The sequence below is a fragment of the Pongo abelii genome, chromosome 1 (genome assembly GCF_028885655.2).
Source record: "Pongo abelii isolate AG06213 chromosome 1, NHGRI_mPonAbe1-v2.0_pri, whole genome shotgun sequence".
Taxonomy (NCBI): Eukaryota; Metazoa; Chordata; class Mammalia; order Primates; family Hominidae; genus Pongo; species Pongo abelii.
The window spans coordinates 112,420,926-112,447,896 of NC_071985.2; the positions used below are offsets into that span (position 1 = coordinate 112,420,926).

At 39.9% G+C, this 26,971-nt stretch overlaps 1 protein-coding gene across 12 annotated transcripts in view; it reads right to left on the minus strand.

Moving 5' to 3' along the window:
• The window catches only part of PDE4DIPP2 (phosphodiesterase 4D interacting protein), a 226,099-nt gene extending 200,536 nt beyond the window's left edge, over positions 1 to 25,563 (minus strand). For 3 of the 12 annotated variants that reach the window (XM_054528934.2, XM_054529910.2, XM_054529872.2), the window contains exon 1: positions 25,105 to 25,562. In XM_054528934.2, the coding sequence (XP_054384909.1) occupies positions 25,105 to 25,337 (233 nt within the window). In that variant the 5' untranslated portion in view covers positions 25,338 to 25,562. Of the gene's footprint in view, positions 1 to 25,104 lie in introns of all 12 variants that reach the window. The other 9 variants (XM_024234055.3, XM_054530090.2, XM_024233677.3 and 6 more) reach the window with 6 other exon arrangements.
• Between the last annotated feature and the right edge of the window lie 1,408 nt (positions 25,564 to 26,971).

Here is a 26,971-nt window from a genome sequence, read left to right on the forward strand (position 1 = left end):
TCACACATAACAATATTAACCTTAAATGTAAATGGGCTAAATGCTCCAATTAAAAGACACAGACTGGCAAATTGGATAAAGAGTCAAGACCCATCAGTGTGCTGTGATGAGGAAACCCGTCTCACGTGCAGAGACACACATAGGCTCAAAATAAAGGGATGGAGGAAGATCTGCCAAGCAAATGGAAAACAAAAAAAGGCAGGGGTTGCAATCCTAGTCTCTGATAAAACAGACTTTAAACCAACAAAGATCAAAAGAGAAAAAGAAGGCCATTACATAATGGTAAAGGGATCAATTCAACAAGAAGAGCTAACCATCCTAAATATATACGCGCCCAATTCAGGAGCACCCAGATTCATAAAGCAAGTCCTTAGAGACCTACAAAGAGACTTAGACTCCCACACAATAATAATGGGAAACTTTAACATCCCACTGTCAACATTAGACAGATCAACGAGACAGAAAGTTAACAAAGAAATCCAGGAATTGAACTCAGCTCTGCACCAGGTGGACCAAATAGACCTCTACAGGACTCTCCACCCCAAATCAACAGAATATACTTTCTTCTCAGCACCACACTGCACTTATTCCAAAATTGACCACATAGTTGGAAGTAAAGCACTCCTCAGCAAATGTAAAAGAACAGAAATTATAACAAACTGTCTCTCAGACCACAGTGCAATCAAATTAGAACTCAGGATTAAGAAACTCACTCAAAATCGCTCAACTACATGGAAACTGAACAACCTGCTCCTGAATGACTACTGGGTAAATAACGAAATGAAGGCAGAAATAAAGATGTTCTTTGAAACCAACGAGAACAAAGACACAACATACCAGAATCTCTGGGACACATTCAAAGCAGTGTGTAGAGGGAAATTTATAGCACTAAATGCCCACAAGAGAAAGCAGGAAAGATCTAAAATTGACACCCTAACATCACAATTAAAAGAACTAGAGAAGCAAGAGCAAACACATTCAAAAGCTAGCAGAAGGCAAGAAATAACTAAGATCAGAGCAGAACTAAAGGAAATAGAGACACAAAAAACCCTTCAAAAAATCAATGAATCCAGAAGCTGGTTTTTTGAAAAGATCAACAAAATTGATAGACTGCTAGCAAGACTAATAAAGAAGAAAAGAGAGAAGAATCAAATAGATGCAATAAAAAATGATAAAGGGGATATCACCACCGATCCCACAGAAATACATACTACCATCAGAGAATACTATAAACACCTCTACGCAAATAAACTAGAAAATCTAGAAGAAATGGATAAATTCCTCGACACATACACCCTCCCAAGACTAAACCAGGAAGAAGTTGAATCTCTGAATAGACCAATAACAGGCTCTGAAATTGAGGCAATAATTAATAGCTTACCAACCAAAAAAAGTCCAGGACCAGACGGATTCACAGCTGAATTCTACCAGAGGTACAAGGGGGAGCTGGTACTATTCCTTCTGAAACTATTCCAATCAATAGAAAATGAGGGAATCCTCCCTAACTCATTTTATGAGGCCAGCATCATCCTGATACCAAAGCCTGGCAGAGACACAACAAAAAAAGAGAATTTTGGACCAATATCCCTGATGAAAATTGATGCAAAAATCCTCAATAAAATACTGGCAAACTGAATCCAGCAGCACATCAAAAAGCTTATCCACCGTGATCAAGTGGGCTTCATCCCTGGGATGCAAGGCTGGTTCAACATATGCAAATTAATAAACGTAATCCAGCATATAAACAGAACCAACGACAAAAACCATATGATCATCTCAATAGATGCAGAAAAGGCCTTTGACAAAATTCAAGAACGCTTCATGCTAAAAACTCTCAATAAATTAGGTATTGATGGGACATACCTCAAAATAATAAGAGCTATCTATGACAAACCCACAGCCAATATCATACTGAATGGGCAAAAACTGGAAGCATTCCCTTTGAAAACTGGCACAAGACAGGGATGCCCTCTCTCACCACTCCTATCAACATGATGTTGGAAGTTCTGGCCAGGGCAATCAGGCAGGAGAAGGAAATAAAGGGCATTCAATTAGGAAAAGAGGAAGTCAAATTGTCCCTGTTTGCAGATGACATGATTGTATATCTAGAAAACCACATTGTCTCAGCCCACAATCTCCTCAAGCTGATAAGCAACTTCAGCAAAGTCTCAGGATACAAAATCAATGTGCAAAAATCACAAGCATTCTTATACACCAATAACAGACAAACAGAGAGCCAAATCATGAGTGAACTCCCATTCACAATTGCTTCAAAGAGAATAAAATACCTAGAAATCCAACTTACAAGTGATGTGAGGGACCCCTTCAAGGAGAACTACAAACCACTGCTCGATGAAATAAAAGAGGATACAAACAAATGGAAGAACATTCCATGCTCATGGGTAGGAAGAATCAATATCGTGAAAATGGCCATACTGCCCAAGGTAATTTATAGATTCAATGCCATCCCCATCAAGCTACCAATGACTTTCTTCACTGAATTGGAGAAAACTACTTTAAAGTTCATATGGAACCAAAAAAGAGCTCGCATTGCCAAGTCAATCCTAAGCCAAAAGAACAAAGCTGGAGCCATCACGCTACCTGACTACAAACTATACTACAAGGCTACAGTAACCAAAACAGCATGGTACTGGTACCAAAACAGAGATATAGACCAATGGAACAGAACAGAGCCCTCGGAAATAATGCCACATATCTACAACAATCTGATCTTTGACAAATCTGAGAAAAACAAGAAATGGGGAAATGATTCCCTATTTAATAAATGGTGCTGGGAAAACTGGCTAGCCATATGTAGAAAGCTGAAGCTGGATCCTTTTCTTACACCTTATATAAAAATTAATTCAAGATGGATTAAACACTTAAATGTTAGACCTGAAACCATAAAAACCCTAGAAGAAAACCTAGGCAATACCATTCAGGACATAGGCATGGGCAAGGACTTCATGTCTAAAACACCAAAAGCAATGGCAACAAAAGCCAAAATTGACAAATGGGATCTAATTAAACTAAAGAGCTTCTGCACAGCAAAAGAAACTACCACCAGAGTGAACAGGCAACCTACAAAATGGGAGAAAATTTTTGCAATCTAGTCATCTGACAAAGGGCTAATATCCTGAATATACAATGAACTCCAACAAATTTACAAGAAAAAAACAAACAACCCCATCAACAAGTGGGTAAAGGATATGAACAGACACTTCTCAAAAGAAGACATTTATGCAGCCAACAGACACATGAGAAAAGGCTCATCATCACTGGCCATCAGAGAAATGCAAATCAAAACCACAATGAGATACCATCTCACACCAGTTAGAATAGCGATCATTAAAAAGTCAGGAAACAACAGGTGCTGGAGAGGATGTGGAGAAATAGGAACACTTTTACATTGTTGGTAGGACTGTAAACTAGTTCAACCATTGTGGAAGTCAGTGTGGCGATTCCTTAGGGATCTAGAACTAGAAATACCATTTGACCCAGCAATGCCATTACTGGGTATACACCCAAAGGATTATAAATCATGCTGCTATAAAGACACATGCACACGTATGTTTATTGCGGCACTATTCACAATAGCAAGGACTTGGAACCAAGCCAAATGTCCAACAATGATAGACTGGATTAAGAAAATGTGGCACATATACACCATGGAATACTAGGCAGCCATAAAAAAATGATGAGTTCATGTCCTTTGTAGGGGCATGGATAAAGCTGGAAACCATCATTCTCAGCATACTATCACAAGGACAAAAACCAAACACTGCATCTTCTCACTCATAGGTGGGAATTGAACAATGAGAACACATAGACACAGGAAGGGGAACAGCACACACTGGGGCCTGTTGTGGGGTGGGGGGAGCGGGGAGGGATAGCATTAGGAGATATATCTAATGTTAAATGACGAGTTAATGGGTGCAGCACACCAACATGGCACATGCATACATATGTAACAAACCTGCACATTGTGCACATGTACCCTAAAACTTAACGTATATATATAAAAAAAGAATGAACAGATCTGCCCTTCAGTAGCTGGAGTGGAGTGGGGCAGGATGGTTTGGAGAAGGATGTGTGGCTCTGAAGACTATACATAGTAGGCAAAGTGCCAGCTGTGACTCGGAACAACCAAAATCAGGACCAGGAGCAGTTTAGAAGAGAAAACGATTCTTGGAAAAAGCAGAAGTATTTGTAGGGTACAGGGGAATTTGTAAGGGACTTAATTTCCTAAGAGAACAGGTAGGAGTTCAGAGGCAGCTAATGCTCATGGGACTTAATTTTATTTCCACAGTTGGTAAAACTCAAGGACGATGTGGTTACCTTCATTCATTTAATTAAACAAACACAGAGCATGTGCTAGGCTTTGCTAAAATCTAGTGTAGAAATCCAGTGTTAAAATCTAGTGTGGAAAGCCAGGCAACCATTCATCAAACCATAATACAAATCAGATCGGGTAAAGTGCTACAATAAAGGTACACACCAAGCAGAACATGAAGGAGGGAGTGATTAATTAAATTCCACTAGAGAAGTTTTTCTAAAGAGGGTAGCATCTGAGTAGAGTACTGAAGTATGCTAGCAATATAAAATTTTATCATACATTGGGATTGCAAAATACAGTGCTTTTATTTAAAATTAAAAAAAATTATTAGCTTGTTTTCATCATTCCACAGTATATGCATATATCAAAACATTGTACCCCATAAATATATGCAATTACTATATGTCAATTAAAAAATTAACTTAAAAACAGTATTGATGAAAACAATTTTATTTTTCACTGGTAGAAGGAAAAATATTCCCGGTCTCCTGTGAGTGAGTGCCTAGGGTCCCACTCATCTGAAAGAGCAGTGCAGCGCAGCTGAGGTTGCTGGCAGGCATTACAACAGAGCAGTTAAGATTACTGGCTCTACAGTCAGGGACTTGGGTTCCAATCCTCCTCCTCTGTCAATTTCCAACCATGCAATTTTGGACATGACTTAAACTCTGTGCTTTAGCTTCCTCATTTGTAAAACAAGGTTAATGATAATAACTACCTAATAGGGCCACTGTAAGAACAAAATGAGCTAATATATTAAAAGTTTTTAATTCATTGTCTAGCACATTTTAAGCATTCTATAAATCATAGCTATTTTTCATTAATGTTTACATACCAGGCAGGACTCCAATACTGTGTAGAAGTCATGAATTTTAATTTCAGTTCTGCTCCAAAGTGCTCCCTAGGGCTAGGCCGGTGACCCAGATTTTCCATTTCTCATCTTTCTGATTTATCATGTGAGACCAAAGCATTGGCAAGGAAGCTGAATAAGTGGATTTCCTCACTTGCTGGCTGGAGGTCTAGGGAGCAGAAAAGGTGGACATTTCCCCCATCTTGTATCTGTCTTGAGGAAGTGTGTGTGTGTTTATGCAGGAATAGACAACTGGGACAATGCCTTAAAATATACACAGTATTTCTGATGCATTATCTCATTCATTCGTTCATTCATTCATTCAATAAATAATTACTGTGAACCGTGTGTGTGTGTGTGTTTATTCAGATCCATCCCTTTCAATGGTTAGCCTTGTCTGTCAGCTATAACAAAAACCTCAAACCTCAAGGAAAGAAATTACAACCAAGCCTTCAGACAGCTGGTGGTAATTTACTCACACAATCCCCTTTATCCTTTCAACACCCACTATTTATCTGTATCTGACGTTGGGAGGGGGAAATCATGCAAGAAATATGGTATGTAAATTTCTGGAAAGGGGGTTGGAATAGTAAGGGAAGACTTGTGTGAATTACATGAATAATTCTCCTTGATTTGAACATAGATATCAGATCTCAAAAATTGAAGGGACTGATGTGAGGGTCAATAAATACATCTCTGGGACCAGAAACAATACTGGAATAAATTCATAAATAGCTTCCAAGGCATTCATGACAATCACACCATCACTAAAATCTGAGTCATTTTCCAGGACGGGGCGTTCCAGTACAAGTCAAAGGAGCATGTGTCAATCAATCCAGACTGCTTTAAAAATCCATAGAGATAACAATAACTAAATGGAATGCATGATCCTAGTTCAGATCTTGGATTGGATTCTGAATTAGAAAAAAATATATTGCTGCCATGTTCAGTGGCTCATGCCTGTAATTTCAACACTTCAGGAGGCTGAGGCAGGAGGATCACTTAAGGCCAGGAGTTTGAAACCAGCCTGTGCAACATAGCGAGATCTTGTCTCTACAAAAAAAAATTTAAAAATTATCTAGGGATGGTGGTGCAAACCACTAGTCCCAGCTACTCTGGAGGCTGAGGTGGGAGGATCACTTGAGCCCAGGAGTTGAGCCTACAGTGAACTGTAATCACACCACTGCACTCCAGCCTGGGTGACAGAGAGCAAGACCCTGTCTCTTCAAAAAAAGAAAAAATACCTCTAAGGACAAGATAGCCATATGTAGCCATGGTCCTTGCCTTTGTTTCTTGTATCATGCCATTTACTAGCTGGTCCCTGAAGCCATATATAACAACTTTCACTCATACACACATATGAGTGAAAAGTAACACTGATTTTTTTTAACTTTCCAGCTTGAAAAATTTAAAATTTTCAACATATAGAAAAGTTGTAAAACTAGCACAATAAAGTCCTGTAAATCTTTCACTTGCTTCATAGATTGTTAACATTTTGCCACATTTGTTTTCTCTTTACACACACACACACACACACACACACAAGCACACAGACACAATCGTTAGTATTATTTTGATGAACCATTTGAGAGTAAGATGTAGATTCTTCACCCCTAAATACTTAATGTGTATCTCCTAAGAATATTTAAAATCATTGAATAACTGTATTATGAAAAGCATATAACACCCTTGGCCGGGGGCGGTGGCTCACGCCTATAATCCCAGCACTTTGGGAGGCCAAGGCAGGGGGATCACAAGGTCAGGAGATCGAGACCATCCTGGCTAACACGGTGAAACCCCATCTCTACTAAAAATACAAAAAATTAGCCGGGCGTGGTGGCGGGCGCCTGTAGTCCCAGCTACTTGGGAGGCTGAGGCAGGAGAATGGCGTGAACCCGGGAGGCAGAGCTTGCAGTGAGCCGAGATTGTCCCATTGCACTCCAGCCTGGGCAACAGAGCGAGACTCTGTCTCAAAAAAAAAAAAAAAAAAAAAGAATATAACACCCTTTTCAGGTCAGCTTTTATCACTATTAAGCAGAACACTTTACATCATAATCTGAAGTCTCAGCAGTTAATTACTTAACTAAAATCAGGAGCTACCCTCTGCTAGATATTTGGCTCACATCTGTACAACCAACAGTGCTGATCAAAATAATCACTCCCAGGACAAAGGCAAAATATACAACAAAGACAAATTCCCGCTTCTATGCACCAGCCAATTTCTTGGCAGTTTAGAACAGCTGTTTTGTCCTTTCTTCCAGCTGGCAAAGGTTCAAAAATATCAAGATACAGCCTCAGAAAGCTTCACATGAGAAAGAAATTTTAATGAGAAAAATCTCACGTTCTGTATTCGCTTTTGTTTTCATTTTCATTTTAGCATATAAAATGTCAAAATACTAAGCTGTTGAGTACCGTATCAAACATCTGGCAATTCTGGACAAAAGATGAGCAAAACTCAACAGTCCTTTATCTTTGCAAAGTTCAAGTGGCTTTAGGAGTTAATGCCATAGGGGTAGGGTGCCATGGCTCATGCCTGTAATCCTAGCACTGTCAGAGGCGAGGCAGGCAGATGGCTTGAGCACAGTAGTTCGAGACCAGCCTGGGCAACATGTGAAACATGTCTCTACAAAAAATACAAAAAAATTTAGCCAGGCGTGGTGGCGCACATCTGTAGTCCCAGCTACTCAGGAGGCTGAGGTGGGAAAGTGGCTTGAGCCTGGGAGGCAGAGGTTGCAGTGAGTGGAGATTGTGCCACTGTGCTCCAGCCTGGGTGAAAGAGCCAGATGCTGTCTCAAAAACCAAAACAAAACATTATATCAGTTTAAAAAGAACAAACACATCCAACATTAACCATCACAATTCCTTTCGACCTGAATAATCTTTTATTCAGATAAAAGTATCCCAGTTTTAGGCTATGCATGTGATACAATAATAACAGACAGAGAGGTACAGAAATACCCAAGCTGGCCCAAGCTCAGAGCTTGTGGTATACAGAAGAGAATTATTGCATCCTTTATTTGCTGGCTTTGGTACATTCTTAGGAGATAGAGGGAGGGAAAAAAAAATCAAAACCAGAAGGGTCTGGTGCTGATGGACCAGATCAACTGGTTCACACTTTGATTCAACTGTTAAGGTATTCAGGGCTGCAACTAGGATGAGAGGAGCAAGGCACTCACCTGAGGTGCGAAGTTTAAAGGGTGCCAAAATCTTGGTAATCAAGATAAATAATATTTTAATGCAATATTTTAGAAAAATATTAATGCAAAAAAATCCACAATGAACAAAATATCAAAACTTTAAATAAAGACAGGATCTGATCCTGCATTTTCATGATTCAGGGAGTGTCTTACTTGCTTCATCCTAGTCCAGGCCCAACTTGTTCATCCCCAGATGATGTGCCAAAAGCCACATCTTTAGAGGTGTCTCCTCTGGTGCTCTCTAGTGCTATGTTCTGCTGACCTTGTTGGCAACAGCTCTCTGTCTGTTATGAATGGTCTGACATCAGGTGGCACCTTTAAGATACCACAAGGTAAAAGCAACTCTCTGAGCCAAGGCCAGCTCTTCCAACCTCCTTCCAAACAGTCTTATGTCTCAAGGGCAAGTTTTCTGTGATGTGTAGGGCATCAGGGAGAGGGTAGGATGGGGTAGAAAGGGGAGATAATGGGAGAGGGAAAAAAGAACAGGTGACCTCATGAGTTGGCACTAATGTAACTAGAGTGCAATTTTTCAAGAGTCTTTTTAAAGAAAACCTTGAGCCCCAACTCTCATTTGGAGGCACCTGCTCACTCACCTCTAAAACCAAATCCAGCTCACCTCTACTCTTCTTTTCACATTGTCTACCGGTAGTTCTGGAAATCAAAGTGGCCATGCTGCTTCCTCCATGCAGCCTGTAGTGAATTCAAGTAGTGTAGGATACTTCAAACTGGATCCTCTCCACTGTGAATAGCTGCTCATCCCCAAGTACCAAACCTAATTTTGTGACAATGAAAACCATCTGCAGGTGCCCTCTGCTGGTGGTACTATCCTAGAGACTTGCCTTCACTGATGTATTTTGTTCGGTCAATGGTCCACAAAGTCACAGTCACAGTCACCAACACTATTCCCTATGCCCTTACACCTAAGCAGGTTCACATATTTATGCTACCTGCCAGGCGCCTGCAGGTGTGTGGCATTTGCATTTTCCTTCTATGGCTTCCTAGTTCCTCATGGTGGGAACCTGGGGCCCGACTTCTTGCCTCTCAAACTATTAATATGTCTGCCTCGCAGGGCCAGGCACTTCTCTAGTCTTGAGTCACCCATGTCATTTTTTTAACCTACCCTCGGGTAGGACACTGGAGCCATAGATGTGAACCTCAGCCTTTAAGGCACGCAAGAAGACAGCTGAAGTCCCCAGGGCCAGTCACTGCCAGCAATGTCTTCCAGGGATGTTTGAAGGGATGACTGAGGCAAGCAGAGTCTGAGTTTGTTATTGTTCTGAGGATATAGACAAAAATCTTTAACAAGGCTTACATAGCTTGGCATAGTCTTCAGCCTCAGCTCTGGTTATACTCCCCCTTTCCTTTTGTGCTTAGTTTGTACTAGTCTTGTTCCAGAAGAAGAAAGAGAGAACTAATTCTGCTGCTCCTCTGGTGTGCAGGAGCTCAGGTAATGGATGCAGACTGTAATAGGCAGTCTCTAAGTTGGTCCCCAGTGATCCCTGGTCATCAAACCCTTGTGTAATTCCCTCACCTTGAGTCTGAGATGGATCTAGTACTCATTTGTAATGAATACAGTAGGACAGCAGTGATGGAATGTTACTTCCGAGATTAGATTATTTTTTAAAAAGCAAAAACAACTGTGGCTTCCATTTTGAGTATACATGCTCTCTTTCTTTTACATCAGTTGTGCTGGGGGAACTAAGCTACCGTATTATAAGTAGACCTATTGTGTGGACAGGAACTAAAGCCTGCCAAATACCATGTGCGTGAGTCTGAAAACGGACCTTTCAGCCCCTGTCTAGTCTCATTTATTTTATTTTAGTTTATTTGTTTTTGAGACAGAGTCCCACTCTCGCCCAGGCTGGAGTAAAGTGGCATGATCTTGGGTCACTGCAGCCTCCCCATCCCGGGTTCAAGCGATTCTCCTGCCTCAGCCTCCCAAGTAGCTGGGATTACAGGCGCCCACCACGACACCTGACTAATTTTTGTATTTTTAGTAGAGATGGGGTTTCATCAGGTTGGCCAGGCTGGTCTCAAACTCCTGACCTCAAGTGATCCGCCCGCCTCAGCCTCCCAAAGTGCTGGGATTACAGGCATGAGCCACCGTGCCCGGCAAGTCTTGAGATGACAGCAGCTCCAGCTGAGTGCTTGACTGCAACCTCATGAGAGAAGTTGAGGCAATTCTAACCAGCTAAGCTGCTCCCAGATTTCTGACCCTCCAACACTGTGAGTACTAAATACTTGCAGTTTTCAGCCACTGAGGTGATTTGCTATGCAGCAATAGTAATAGTAACAAACACACAGACTTCTGAACCTTTCCCCAATCCAAGGTCATTCTGTGGAGTTAGAGACGCAGCTCTCCCATTCACAAAGAAGCTATTATTCTCTCTACAGTAAAGAAAGACAAAGAAGTCAGAGCAGTTTGTTAACACTGCACATCAGGAAACTAGATGTATGCTGAAAATTTGGGAGTGATAGGACCTTTCCCAGCCTGTAGAATATACCACCAAAGCATGCTCACTCGAGAATGTGCTTTTGATTACTACCAACCACACTTTTTTTTTTCTTTTTGAAGATATGTGCAAACAATGAAAACCCTTCTTGCTGAAATTACAATACAGCCATACATTTTTGTTGAAATGTTTATTTGGAGATTTCAAAGTCAAGGTTGATATAGCCAAAAGATAATACAGACTAGACTATCATGGAGACAAAAAGGATCTAAAATTTGATATTGTTTGTACACTAGGGTTACTGCTTATGTTAACATTTCCTTCATTGCATCCACTTTCTCGGAGCTGATGTTGTAGGGTTAGATGTGAGTGTGAATGAGCATGTGTACAGTGGACAAAATCCCCCCATTCTGTAAATGCATGTGCCTATTACTCCGGGCAGTGAACCCAGCTTGCTTTAAGTCTTTGTTATTTGAATAGTGTCCCAGATTCTCCTTTGAAATGTGTGGTTCACCTATTTTTATAAACCTTAATATGGAGCTTTCTGATGCTTTTTTGATAGATTCTTGGTTGTGCCCAGGTACACTTCCTTCTGTTTTAAACAGGTCATATATTTCTCTGTGCTTGCCTTCAGGTGGTGTGCCATATAAATTAGAAAGCAAATTTTCACAAGGTCAAATTTTTATCATGCAGCTTAGTATTTTTAAACAGATGACATTTTCATACTTGGTATGCTAACTTGAAGACCAGACCGTTTTTGTCCAAGTTCTACCAAAGGTTTTTGTTTTATAGTCTTAATTTGTTTTGTTTTGGTTTACTTTTTAACAAAAAGCAAACCTAGGAAAATATTTTAAAAACATACAAGATGCACAAAAACAATTACTCTAATACACATGAAACAGAAAATCAACACCTGCCAATTAAACACAACTTCTACCATTTCATAACTGTGTGATCTTGTCAAATTACTTAACCTCTCAATAAAACGGGATCACGATAGCATCTTTTTCACAGAATTATAGTGAGAATTAAATAATATTATTCTTATGAAATGTTTAAGATAGGGCCTAGAATTTATCATTTACTCAACAAATATTAAGCATGTAATTATATATGTAATTATGGTGATAATGATAATGTTGCTGCCATGAGATGTCAGGAATATAAAATCGTTACAGAATTCTACTTGGAACTCCTGTGAGACCTAGTATGAATCACCTATAGTTATAAGGCTGCTCTAGCAAATAAATCTAAGAGAACAGGCAACTTCATGAAGAGGTTAAAGTGTCCTAGGGCAGTGGTCCCCAACCTTTGTGGTACCAGGAACCAGTTTCAAGGAAGACAACTTTTCCATAGATGGGGTGGGGAATGGATTTGGAATGATCATCAGGTATTAGATCCTCATAAGAAGCAGGCAACCTAGATCCCTCATATGTCCAGTTCACAATAGGGTTCGCGTTCCTATGAGAATCTAATGCAGCTGCTGGTCTGCTGATTGACAGGAGGCGGAGCTCAGGGGTAATGCTCGCTGGCCTGCCACTCACCTCCTGCTGTGCAGCCCGGGTCCTAACAGGCCATGACCAGTACCAGTCCATGCTCTGGTGGCTGGGGACCCCTGTTCTAGGGAAATACCATCACCGTGTCTGCTACCCCTCCCACCATGGGCGCTACCATCATTTGGTCACCATATGCAACCCTGTGTGAAGATATTTTTAATACTATCCAGGGTCCTTTTCATTTGAGTGACCTCTATCTCTTTGTCCCACCATCTAACTCCCACCCTCATAATGAGTGGGGAGAAAACCTCCACCAGGGCGAAACAAAAAACCTCAAACAGAGGCTTCAAACAAAACTTGATATAAAGATTCCAACCATGAAGTTGTCTCTCTTTATTCCCCAGTTATCATCTTTGTTGGTTTTGTTTTCAGGATCTGCAGGGTACCAAGTTATCTGATAGAAGGCCCAGGCCTTCTCTTCTTACCAGCCCTGCTGCTACCGCCATGATGTAAATCACTATGATCTCATATTGGTGTTACTTACTGCAATAGCCAGCAAAGCAGCTCCCTTCCTTCCACTCTTGGCCTCCTAAGGTCTATTTTCCAATAGCAAAGTGACTTTTTAACATTTTTCAGATCATATGATGTTCCTGTTTTAAATCTTCATTGGCTTCCCAATGTCCTTGGAATAACATCCACTTCTTACCATGGCCTATGAGGTCACAGGTGACCTGGCTCAGGTTCACCTCTGCCCCCTCCTCTTATTTATTATGCTCCAGCTGCACTGGCCATTTTCTTCCTCAAACACACTAAGCTTATTTCTACCTTAGGGGTTTTGCAGTTCTTTCACCTCCTGCTTTAATTCCTTTCTAATGAAGTTTATTTTTTAATAAAGTTTATTAATATCAGAAATCACTTTATTTGTATATTTTTTTATTTGTTTTCTGTCTACGTCCTCACCAGGCCTACTACAACTTCATTAAACTTAAGCTTGTGAAAGTACAGCCTTTATCCAATAATCTTGTTCCTCATTTTATTCTAGCACCTAGTATTATGCCTGACATTTCATATACACCTTTTGGAAAGATCAGTGAACAGACTGCAGCTATACTATTTTTTAAAATAGGATTTACTGGAAGAGGAATCCCACAGAATCAAAGGAATAGTTGAAGACTCAAAAGAACAGGCTCAGAAGGGGCAGGAAAAGGGAGGGGCAGGAATAGGGGAAGCAATCAGGATCTAGGTAGCAAGAAGGGGCCGATTGGTTCTGGTCAGTTTTTTCTACTTTTATGTTGTTGCACTGATGATGCAATGCTCATAAAATCAGATCATTGGGAGGCCGAGGTGGGCAGATCATGAGGTCAGGAGATCGAGACCATCCTGGCTAACATGGTGAAACCCCGTCTCTACTAAAAAATACAAAAATTAGCCGGGTGTGGTGGCGGGCGCCTGTAGTCCCAGCTACTCGGGAGGCTGAGGCAGGAGAATGGCGTGAACCCAGGAGGCGGAGCTTGCAGTGAGCCAGATCGTGCTGCTGCACTCCAGCCTGGGAGACAGAGCAAGACTCCACCTCAAAAAAAAATAAAAATAAAAATAAAAAATAAAAGATATAAACAGATTTCAATATTAAGTCAAATAAAAGAAGAAAGATAAATCTGTTCAAAATTATACAGTATACTAAAAAGATATGCTTTTAAATGTCTTCTCTGTCCTATGATTCAGAATAAACTAGAGGTCAGGAGACAGTTCCATGAGATATGTCCTTTTGGATACCCCAAACTAAATTAATTCTCTCTCTTCCCTGACATCTGCTTCTCATGCCATATTATCTATCTCAGTTAATGAAATTACTGTTCACTCTCTGACTGGCCTAGGAATTTGTTTAGACAGAGTTTACTTGTCTAGAGTAATAAACTGGAGAATAATATTTGTTTCCACCATCTCCCTCATTTCCCACACTCAATTAATAAAAAAATCCTATCAATTCTAACTCAAATTCTCCAACCTATCTCTTCCTCACCATTCCCAATACCAGTGCCTGTGTTCAGGCCCTTATTACCTTTGGCCCTGAACCACTTGCAACAGTTTCTCAGTGATCTTCACTCAATCCACTTAAGCCCATCTCTCACACGGTTGCCACACTTACAACTCTAAAACAAAGATCTATGTCTGCCAGACTCTTCTTTAAAACCTTCTATAATTCCACACTGTCTACAAAAATAAAAGCCAACTGCCTCTGTGTCTTAGTTGAAATGACAGAATACAAAAGTTTCTCAGAATGATTTATAAATGCAACCCTTTCTTTAATATGGAGGTTCTTTAACCCTGCTATACATGAGAAAAGTTGTAGTGCATTTAAAGAACACTGATGCTAAGACCTCAATCTGAAAAAGTCTGATTTAATTGGTCTGGAATGAAGCCTTTACATCAGCTTTTTAAAGACCTCCCCCAGATAATTCCAATATGTAGTCAGTGTTGAAAATTACTAATTTATAACGTGGCTAGAAAGACACTTCTACTTCCAGACAGCATGCAGTAATAGGGTTCGTATTCATTCCCCTTCACCCCTGACAGAAATTACTAAAAAATAGGACAAGATATATAAAATAATTATTTTCAGACACTGGATATCAGACAACATAGGAAGTTATCCAAGAGAAGAGAGAAACAAGCAAAGTAAGCCATACAACTGAACTACTTAACTGCCCGGGAGCTCACAGAGAGGGAATCCAGGCAGAGCCTGGTGATCTCCCTGAGTTGAAGAGATCATGCTGAGATTTGAGAAGACCAAGGCAGCTATAGTTCATGGGGAAGAGTACCAGAAAGAAGAGAAAATTCCAGAGATCTGTGGAGAGTCTCCCTGAATATTCAGCTGAGTACTGATCGGTATATCAGGAAACTACCAAGGTTGGGGTAAGAACCACACAAGAGAATCAGATTAAACAATCCTCTTGGCTCATACAAGGCTGGAAGTAGTTTGTTTCATCATCTGCTAAAGTGAGAAAAGCCTCATAATTAACAGGATATAGGGTAGAGTACTTAAAAGGGTATCACCCAAGTAATGGGGAAAATTAATCATCTTTAAAAAGTTGCTTGGGTTCCCCATAGTGAAGCTTAAGATCAAGAAGGATCTGTTTCCAACTAAGTTAACTGTGACCCAGAATAAAGCTCAATAATATTTGTGGGAATACAGAACTATCTAACACCCAATATGTAAAATGTTTACTGTGTGGTACCAAATCAAAGTATTACCAGGTGTGCAAAGAAGCAGGCAACAGTACTTAAAATGAAAAGAAAAATCAATTACCAGAAACATACTCAGAACTGAACAAATGTTAGAATTGTTATTATAGTATTTCAAATGTTCAAGAAAGTAGAACAAAGATTGATCAAATGAAGTAAAATATTAATACATGGGCGGGGCACAGTGCCTCACACCTGTAATCCCAGCACTTTGGGAGGAGGAGGCGGGCAGATCACTTGAGGTCAGAAGTTTGAGACCACCCTGGCCGATATGGTGAAAACCCATCTCTACTAAAAATACAAAAATTAGCCCAGCGTGGTGGTGGGTGCCTGTAATCCCAGCTACTCAGGAGGCTGAGACAGGAGAATTGCTTGTACTCGGGAGGCAGAGATTGCAGGTTGCAGTGAGCTGAGATCGTGACATTGACAAGAGTGAAACTCTGTCTCAAAAAAAAAAGAAAAAAATTAATACATGAAAGTTACAAACTTCTAGAGATGAAAAAGACAATATCTGAGATGAAGAATACACTGGATGGAATTAACAACAGATTAGACACTGTAGAAGAAAAAGTTAGTGAACTTAAAGACATAGCAATAAAAATGATCCAAAAATAAAACAAGAGAAAGAAGACAAAAAGTGAACAGAGCATCAATGATCAATGGGAAAAATTTAAATGATCAAATATATGTGTAATTGAAGTCCCTAAAGGAAAGGAGTTATAAAGGGCAACAAAAATTTTTGAAAAAATAATGGCTGAAAATTGTCCAAGTATAATGAAAACTGTAAACACACAGATCCGGTAAGCGTAACAAACCCAAAGCACGAGAAACATGAAAGTAACCACACCTAGGCACATTTTAATCAAATTGCTTAAGATCAGTGATAAAGAGAAAAATTTATAAGTATTCAGGAGAAAAAAAACATTATATAGAGAGGAACAAGGATAAGAATGAGAGCATAACTTGAAAATTAAAAGACAACAGAGAAGCCAGAAGCAGTGACTCATGCCTGTAATCCCAGCACTTTGGGAGGCTGAGGAGAGCAGATCACCTGAGGTCAGGAGTTCGAGACCAGCCTGACCAATGTGGAGAAACCCCATCTCTAATAAAAATACAAAATTGGCTGGTCGTGGTGGCACATGCCTGTAATCTCAGCTACTCAGGAGGCTGAGGCAGGAGAATCACTTGAACCCGGGAGGTGGAGGTTGCAGTGAGCCAAGATGGCATCATTGCACTCTAGCCTGGGCAACAAGAGCGAAACTCCATCTCAGAAAAAAAAAAAAAAAGACAACAGAGCAACATCTTTAAAGAGCTGAAGGAAAAAAAGAGCAGTCACCTGGAATTCTATAACCAGCAGAGTAGGTTTCTTGTGCATACAACCTGTGTAGTCACACAGGGCTTTGCGCTCAGAAGGACTGGCTTGGTTTAATGCTCTGTTGTTGATGACTTGAAATTCTTATAATATTTGAACAGAGGGGTCTACATTTTCGTTTTGCATTGAGCCCCACAAAGTATGTAGTCAGTCCTGATAACCAGCAAGAATATCTTTCAAACATGAAGGTGAAATAAAGACTTTGTCACATACAAAAGCTGAAAGAATTTTCCCACCAGCAAATCTGCACAAGAATAAGGATTATAGAATTTTTTTCAGGCAGAAGGGAAATGATACCAGATGAAAATAATGAAGAATATTGGAAATGGTAAATATGTCAGTAAATATGAAACTTTAAAAATATCTTTTACATCACTAATCAGTAAGGAAATGCAAATCAAAACCACAATGATATTTCACTTTATACCCATTAAGATGGGAATTATTTTAAAAAACAAAAACAGAAAATATCAGTGTTCATGAAGATATGGGGAAACTGAAACCCTTGTACACTGTTGGTGGGAATGTAAAATGGTGCAGCTGCTATAGAGAACAGTATGGTCGTTCCAAAAAATTAAATATAGAATTACCGTGTATGCAATAATCCCTCTTCTTTTGCAACGCAAAAGCATTGAAAACAGGGACACAAACAGACATCTGTACATCCATATCTGTTGCAGCATTATTCACAGTGGCAAAAGGTGGAAAGTATTGAAATTTCCATCAACAGATGAATGGATTAATAAAATGTTGTATAAACATACAATGGAATATGATTTGGCCTTTTAAAAGGTACATTATAAGCTTGGGCAACAAAGTGAGACCCTATCTCTACAAAAATACCAAAAAAATTGCTTGTAATCCCAGCTATTTGGGAGGCCAATGTGGGAGGGTCGATTGAGCCCAAGAGGTCAAAGCTGCATTGAACCATGATTGTGCCACTGCACTCCAGCCTGGATGATAGAGTAAGACTCTATCTCACACACAAAAAAGTACGTAATTACAACACATGCTACAACGTGGATGACCCTAAAAGAGATTATGCTAAGTGAAATAAGCTGGAGACAAAACAACAAATATATGATCCCACTTATATAAGGTGGCTAGAGCAGTCAAATTCATAGAGCCAGAAAGTAGAATAGTGGTTACCAGGAGGCAGGGGAGGGAGAATGGGTAGCTATTGTTTAATGGATACAGAGTTTCAGTTTTGGAAAAAGAGAAAATTTTGGAGATGGATGGTGGTACTTGTTGCATAATAATATGAATGTACTTAATGCTACTACTGAACTGTACACTTAAAATGGCTAAACTGGTAAATTTGTGGGGGAAGAAGAGTTTATTTAGTTCTTTTTTTTTTTTTTGAGACAGAGTCTCGCTGTGTCGCCAGGCTGGAGTGCAGTGATGTGATCTCAGCTCATTGCAACCTCCACCTCCCTGGTTCAAGCGATTATCTTGCCTCAGCCTCGATTATCTTGCCTCAGCCTCCCGAGTAGCTGGGGTTACAGGCGCATGCCACCACGCCCAGCTAATTTTTGTATTTTTAATAGAGACAGGGTTTCACCATGTTGGCCAGGATGGTCTCTGTCTCCTGACCTCGTGACCTGCCTGCCTCGGCCTCCGAAAGTGCTGGGATTACAGGCGTGAGCCACTGTGCCTGGACTATTTGGTTCTATTTATTCATTTATGCAATGATGGTCTCAGCAGTAGGCAATAAAATATAACCTTATATTTAAAATTCATTTTTCATTTTGAAAGGTTTGGATCTTTGTCTCTTCTTTCTACTTTACTATTTAATTAATTAATTAATTAATTAAATAATTTATTTATTTTTAATGATGGTGGATCTGAGATCTACCTTACTGTTTTAAATACTTAACTCCGACCAAATAGAAGATAAATAAAAATTGTATTCCCTTACTTTTCTCTAAGGTCAAGCTGGTACAACTAGAATTGACTCTTTAGAATGTAGGTATCATTTACAGTAAGCTGGAGATTTGATCACAGAATGATACACGTAAGAATGTTATAGCACAAAAAAATGCACAGATATTTTTAAAAGGACAAATTTCAGGACACTTTCCATCTGAGTTCATAAGAAAGTCCTCTTGAGTATCCTTCAAAGTTAAAACGCTCTCCCCTTCAGATTAATGAAAATATTAGGATTCATAGAACACAATGGGCACTGGTGATGTGGCCCATGGTAGCTGAATTAGATTGAGTATAAATGAATTCTTCACATAATAGTGAAGAGGACAACAGAAGAAAGGCCAGAAAGCCACTTGAAACTCATGTCCATGGAAGGCCAAATGAAGTTGATTTAACTGTTCCCTTAGAAAGATATTATCCCATTGCTTAGTCCTCAAAGTGCTCATACTGCTACTTTCCTTCTTTATTATCACCAGTTCTGGGAGCAAACCTCCTGGAAGAATGGAAGTATAGACTGTAAACACAAGACTGTGGGTACAGCAAAGGGGCTCTGATGCTCTAGTTGTTTGTGTCTAGATACTGTCAAATGTCCCTTGTGATGCACAATTGCCCTTAGTTGAGAACCACTAACCAAAATAAATGAAATAATATGTCATGTTCATGCATCAGAAGACCCAATGTGGTTAAGATATCAATTCTCTATAAGTTGATCTATAGACTCAATGCAACCCCAATCAAATATCCCACTGGCTTTTTGTCTACATTTACAAGTGAATTCTGAAATGTACATGGAAATGCAAAGAACCTAACACAATGAAAACAATTTTGAATAAGAAGAACAAAGTTCAAGAATTTGACTACATGATTTCAAGACATATAAAGCTACTGTAACCAAATCAGTTTGGTATTGGTCTAAAGATACATAAGGGAGGCTGAGGCGGTAGAATTGCTTGAACCCAGGAGGCTAAGGTTGCAGTGAGTCAAGACCGTGCCACTGCACTCCAGCCTGGGCGACAGAGTTAGACTCCGTCTCAAAAAAAGAAAAACAAAAAGAAAAAAAGGTAGATAAATAAATCAGTCAAACACAATAGAAACCCAGATACAGACAATTATATATGTGGTCAATTGATTTGAACTAATGTGCTAAGGCAATTAAATGGAGAAAGGATAGTGCTCTTAACAAACAGTGTTAGAACAACTGTACATCTACGTGCAAAAAAGAAAAAAAACACCTTGATCACCATATACAAAAGTTAACTCAAATGGATCATAGGCCTAAATGTAAAAATGCAAAACTATAAAACTTCTAGAAAAAAATAGAATATTTTTATAATCTGGATTAAGTAATGATTTCTTAGATATGACATTAAAAGCAAAACCATAAAAGAAAAAATTCATAATGTTTATTTACCGCAGCAAAATTTTAAAATATCTGGTCTTCAAAAGACACTGTTACTAAAATGGAAAGACAATCTGCACAGTGGGAGAAAATATTTGCAAAGAACATATACAATAAAACTTGTGTTTAGAATATGAAATGAACCCAATGAACTCAGTGAAACCCAAACAACTCAGTGGAAAATGGGCAAAAGATTTCAACAGACACTTTACCAAAAATATGTAGATAATAATCAAGCTCATGAAAAAAAAAAGCTCAATATCATTAATCATTAGGGAAATTTAAATAAAAAAACCATAATAAGATTTCACACCCACTAGAATGGCTATAATATAAAAGATGTACAGTAACAAGTATTGGGAAGGATGTGGAGAAATGAGAACCTTCATACATTGCTAGTGGGAATGTAAAAGGTACAACCCTTTTGGAAAACAATTTGGCAGTTTCTTTAAAAGCATGCCTAGTGTTATATACCTCGAGAAATGTGCCCAAGAGAAATGAAAGACATGTGTACAAATAATTATAGCAACTTTATTTGTAATAGCCATAAAACTGGAAACAACTCAATGAATGGTGAATCAATAAAGTGTAGCACATTCATACAATGAAATACTACTCAGCAACAAAAGGAAATGAGCTACTGATACCCACAACAGCATAGATAAGTTTCAAAATAATTATGCTGAGTAACAGAAGCCAGACAACAACAAAGAGTAGATACTGTATGATTCCATTTATATGAAATTCTAGGAAATGCAAAGTAACATATAATGACAAAAGCAGAGGGGCAGGAAGGAGCAATTTAAAAAGGGCAGAAGGAAACTTTTTGGGATGATGGATAAGTTTGTCATCTTGATTGTGGTGATGATTTCACAGGTATATACATATGTTGAAACTTCAAATTGCACACTTTAAATTTGCCCAGTTTATTGTATGTCAGTTATATCTCAATAAAGCTGTAGAACAGCAATAATAAAATGGCTAGATAAGCATATTACAGTAGTTGAAGTTTGATGTTAGAAATTCACTGAATCTTCTCTGAAGTCATTGTCCTCTGACAGTTGTCTGCAGGTTTCAAGCTATCCACCTACATAGAATGTGCAATCTGCTGGGCTTCAAAAGCACACATTGAGGCAGATGGCCAACAGCTGACAATTCACTTAATTTCTCTTTTTAAATAGTTATATACTTGAAAAAGGATCGAGTCTGAATTAAATCCTCACAGAAAATTTCTATCACAGCATGGGATTCACTTCAATAAAGCATCTTCCCACTGTCATAAATCTGCTTGTGTCCTTTTGGCAAAATTTACTTCCCACTCAACCTGGCTTTGTTATCTTGTCAAGCCAGACAAAAATTCACCTCTTGTATAAAGCCGTCTCTGATCATCTGCCTTTTTAAATTTTTAAATTTTTAAATTTTTTTTTTTTTTGAGATGGAGTCTCACTCTGCCACCTAGGCTGGAGTGCAGTGGTGCAATCTCGGCTCACTGCAACCTCTGCCTCCCTGGTTCAAGCGATCCTCCTTCCTCAGCCTCCTGAGTAGCTGGGATTACAGGCACACCACCACGCCCAGCTAATTTTTTGTATTTTCATTAGAGATGGAGTTTTACCATGTTGACCAGACTGATCTCAAACTCCCGACCTCAAGTGATCCACCTGCCTTGGCCTCCCAAAGTGCTGGGATTAACAGGCATGAGCCACCGTGACCGGCCTCATCTGCCTTTTAGCACCATAGAGAGGTGCCATTAACCACCTGGTTTATATTGCCAGCATGTAGGGGCTGTAATATGGTACCCCAGCCCCACCTCCCTACCCCATCATTATTTTTTCTTAAAGAAAATAAGCTTGCCACTTAGAATTTAAACTTTACAATTAAGATAAACTGATTTAGAGGATAAAGGTAGACACTTGAAACAGTCACAAGGATCCCCAAACCAGATTATAACCTGACTGAAAATATTAGCATATCAGAGATAGAAAAAGAGGTGTACCTAAGAAGGGAGGATAATCATCAGTGGACACTTACTGTCCAGGAAAAAAGAACCCATGTGTACACCTTGATGCTCTGAAGCTATCAAATTATTTGAAATTTAGAATCCACTAATTAATTCCTCTTGCTCTAGATTCAAGTTTCAAAAACAACCTTTTGGCTGTAATTTGGCTCTCAAATGTGGCACATATACCAAGAGATATTTTGCTGGGATCATAAAAGAAAGTTTAGTTCCCTAAGATGTTAAAATTCTCATTATAAATTAGTAATTTGTTATTCTGGGTGTATATAGTAGTCCCGTGATTTATCAGTTTAAGAAACAGACTTGGCTGGGTGCAGTGGCTCACACCTATAGTCTCAGCACTTTGGGAGGGTGGGGTGGTAGGATTGCTTGAAGCCAGTAGTTTGAGACCAGCCTAGGCAACATAGCAAGACTCCATCTCTACACAAAATAATTTTTTAAAAGTAGCCGGAAATGGTGGTACACAACTGTGATCTCAGCTACTTGGAAGGCCGAGGCAAGAGGATCCCTTGAGCCCAGGAGTTGGAGGCTGCAGGGAGCTATGAGTGCACCACTTCACTCCAACCTAGGCAACACAGTGAGACTCCATCTCTAAAAAAAAAAAAAAAAAGAAAAAAAGAAAAAGAAAGAAAGAAAAAGAAAAGAAACAGACTTCACAAGTTAAAGACCAGATTTCAACATATTTTCCAAGATAATGCCACTTTCTATGGCCTGTTAGGGAAGTCAGCTTTTCTTGTAGACAGAGAGAGAGAGAGATGTCTACAGTTCATCTTTCTGTTACAGCACTTACTCCGTACTCCAGTTACTGAAGCATATTATAGAACTACAGATTCTGAGTTACCTGAGGGTAGTTTTGTATCCAGTTTGTGCTGGCCTGCACCATCATTGCTCAATAAATAACACTGAACTGAACTGAATTTGGATAATGTGCAGAGCTGCTTTTTTACATTTTTTAGTTGATTGAGAGTTAGAAAATCATACCAAAAACACCACTCCCCAAGTATAACCTCTAATACGCTAACACTCATTAAACCTCTAACACTACAGCTAAAGTTGTTATGTTTTTTAAAGTATGCTAAACTGGGGAATTGATTTTTAAGTGAAGGGCAAAGTAGCACTAACCTCAGTCAAGTTGCTGTAACTGTTTCATTTGGGAATTGTGAAATTTTTTAAACACATTTCAAGACATCATTACATCAACGAAGATGAATATAGGTGTAATTTGTCAGATGAGTAACTATTAAGGAAACCATGAATGTTTGCTATCTATTTTCACAATTAAACCACAATTTAGAGGATCAAATTCTAACCCTACAAACTTTTTTTTAACCAAAGACAGGGAGAAAAATCATACTCTTGTGATAAGGAGTCATAATTCATTTTAAATTCTGCAGGATTAATGCTGCTTTCCAGATGAGAAGAATTCACCCCGTGTACGCAAAGTGATTAAGGAGCCTTGGAATTATAAACACACATTCAGATTAATTTTTTTGTTCTAAGCTTTAAATAAAATTTCAAAGTATTTTATAAAATAATTAACATCCCATAGATATGCTTTTTAAAAAAAGTAATTATGTCCATAAAAGTAATTTGTATAAGGCAATAAAAATTTTACTTTATAAAAAAATCAAACAATGAATACTTTTTGCTTAATTCTTTCTTAGGAGCAGTAATTTATTATGGGTTCCTTAGAAGACATGTGATTTATTTAAGCTCTGTTAACTGAATGTGAGTCTGTTTTCTGACATAAACAGTGGATAGTGTTATGAAAAAATAAAATTGTCAGTGAATAGGCTAAATTTCATAGTTCACAAATGTAGCTATCCTGAACATAGAATACAGATCCAATGAACATTTAGTTTTATAATTAGCACTGTTTTAATCCAAATTCCAATTTTATGCATGGGAAACTGAGGCCTAGAGAAATGAAGTAACTTTTTACAGACCCGTTAGCTCAGAGGCTGGAATCACTAGGCCTGATAGTTTGATTTATGAATACTACCTTCCGTGAGATAAAAAGCTAAAAATGCTGTGATGAGGACATGTTTATTTCTAAAAAGCCTGCAGCGCAATCTATCTCTTCTCCCAAAAATCGTATGTATGACAGATTTTTATGTTACTGCTGCTACATGAAGAAAATTGAGCCTAATCTGTTCGGTCTTCCAGGCCAAAGCAAAGGAAAGGATTGATTTTAGAAGGAACTTGCCCTGCATGGCCTCCATCCAGCCATCAGGCAGGGCTCCAGCTCTGCAGGGGAAGAGAGGTAGCCCAGGAAGAGGGAATCACCACCCACCCCACCCTGCGATCTGTATCTAAGAGAAATAACCCTGCAAAGAAGAGCTATAAGAGATGGCAGTGTGTGCTTTCGTCCGGGTGCATTTCCTGATCCTTCATCTTTCATTCCCATCTCTGATGTTTCCATCCTGGTACAGCCTTCCGAGTCATGTGTTCATCTCTCCTTTGGCTCAACCCAACAGACACAGCCTGCAATCTCACCTCCATCAACACAGCAAATGTCTGTGTCTCAAAGACCTTAAGATAGAGACCGAGCTTCCTATGCTTTAGCCCTTCCAGAGGCACACCTTTATTTCTTGTCAACTCAACACTGTCCCTCCTCCTGCCTCCACCACGGGCCCCATTACCTCCCTACCCTTCTCCAAGCAGGAGTCACTCAGCGCCAACCCCTCTCAGGCGTCGGGATCTTCAGTCCGGGGCCCCAGCCCTCCGCGCGGTTCTCCTGCCCAGCGCACCGTGCGTTGCCACCCCCTTCGCGTTCCTCAGCCTCCCGGGCTCCAGAGGCAGGAGCTGGCCATGTTCTCACCTCATCCAGGGTGCGGCCGCCGCAGCTGCTTCTTCCTCCTCGGCCGCCGCTGCCCAGCTCCCGGCTGGCTCCGGGCGCCGTCTTCCCCGGCTCGGGGTCTGCCGTGGGGACTGAGGGGTTCGCGTCGCGTCTCCGGACCGGTAAGGCGTGTGATGAGCCCGGCGGGACGCGCGACAGCAGCAGCCAAAGTCGCATCGGCGGCGGCAGCAGGACCCGCTGTCGGTCCCTTTCATGGATTTCCTGGGCCTGGCCACCCCAGTCCTAGCTACGGTTCGTGCTTGTTTTCCTGGTGTCTTCCGGGACTGCCAGGGCGCATCCTCTGGGCCTGGCTGAGCATCCCCGTCAGTTCCCTGGGCCTCCTCCGCGGCTGCCTCTGCCACCTGCTCCGCCCAGATTGCTTTGGTCCTTCTCTCGCAGACACACTCAGCTGCCCTTCATCCTCTGTCGTCTCCCCATTCTCTCCACCCACTGCCTCATTCCCAGATCCCACTCCGTTTCTTCCTTTCTATCCGCTCCAATGTCACCTTCTCTTTATTTCCAACCTCAAATAAGTTTATCCTTTTCTTTCTGTCTCTCGCAATAGTTTCCCCGGTTTCATCCTCCTCCCCGCGCCCCCATTTCAGTCATCCTTTTATAATTTATCCAGTTTTTCGTCTCCTATTAGCTCCTCAGAATCACTACTGCAGGTTGTTGGCTAGGCTCTTTTCTCCCTCTCCCTGTTTCTTTCTCTTTCCTAAAATCATTTCCTTTCAATTTTCCCTTTAGTTTTTCAATTGTAAAAGCTTTCTCCCAAACAACCTAAATTTTCCTTTCAGTTGAGACTGATTGCAGTTTTCCATGAACTCATAGTAAAGCATATATAGCTTGGTATCCACCATAAACCAAGAAAGTGTTTTAGCCTTTTTTTAAAGTTGATTAGTTAAATAAATTATCCCATAAATATTTATTCTGAAAATCCAGTTCTTACATCCTACATATGTCCTTGAAAACAGAGACTGGTTTGCTTTTGTAACCTGCAAAGCAAAATGTTTCTGCAACACTATTGCATATAGCATAAGGTCAGCAGGGGAGGGAGAGCAAGGTTTATCTTTGTAGTTGGGCACTGTGGATCTCAAGGTTCATAGGCAACAGCTATTATTGTTGACTGACTGAATGCAAACAAAGTTGAATTCATCTCAACTCATCCTTCCAAATCTGTTGCTCAGTTCTGTGTTTTAACCCCAGCCCTATCTATCCAGCTGCTCAATCCCCAAACCTAGAAGTTGTCAGGGACATATTTCTCTTTTACCCATCTCATCCGGTCATTAATTCTACTTTTTTACTCTCTCTCTCTCTCTCTCTCTATATATATATATATACACATATATATATATATATATACACATTTTTTTTTTTTTTTTGAGACGGAGTCTCACTCTGTCACCCAGCAGGCTGGAGTGCACTGGCACGATCTCGGCCTACTGCAAGCTCTGCCTCCTGGGTTCAAGCGATTCTCCTGCCTCAATCTCCTGAGTAGCTGGGATTACAGGCACTTGCCACCACGCCCGGCTAATTTTTGTATTTTTAGTAGAGATGGGGTTTCGCCATGTTGGCCAGGCTGGTCTCAAACTGCTGACCTCAAGTGATCCTCCCGTCTCGGCCTCCCAAATTGCTGGGATTACAGGCGTGAGCCACTCACCTGGCCCATTCTTTCTTTTAAGCCTCCTAACTTAAGCTTTATCTTTACCTCTCCTTATCTTTGTCTAACCTGTCTTATCTGTGCTGTTTATCTAACAACCTCTACCAGAAAATTCTTAATTATCTCTCCTTGTTTTTGTATCTTCTTCCTTTCCTTTTCCATTAGCTTCATCCCCAGCCCATAAACATG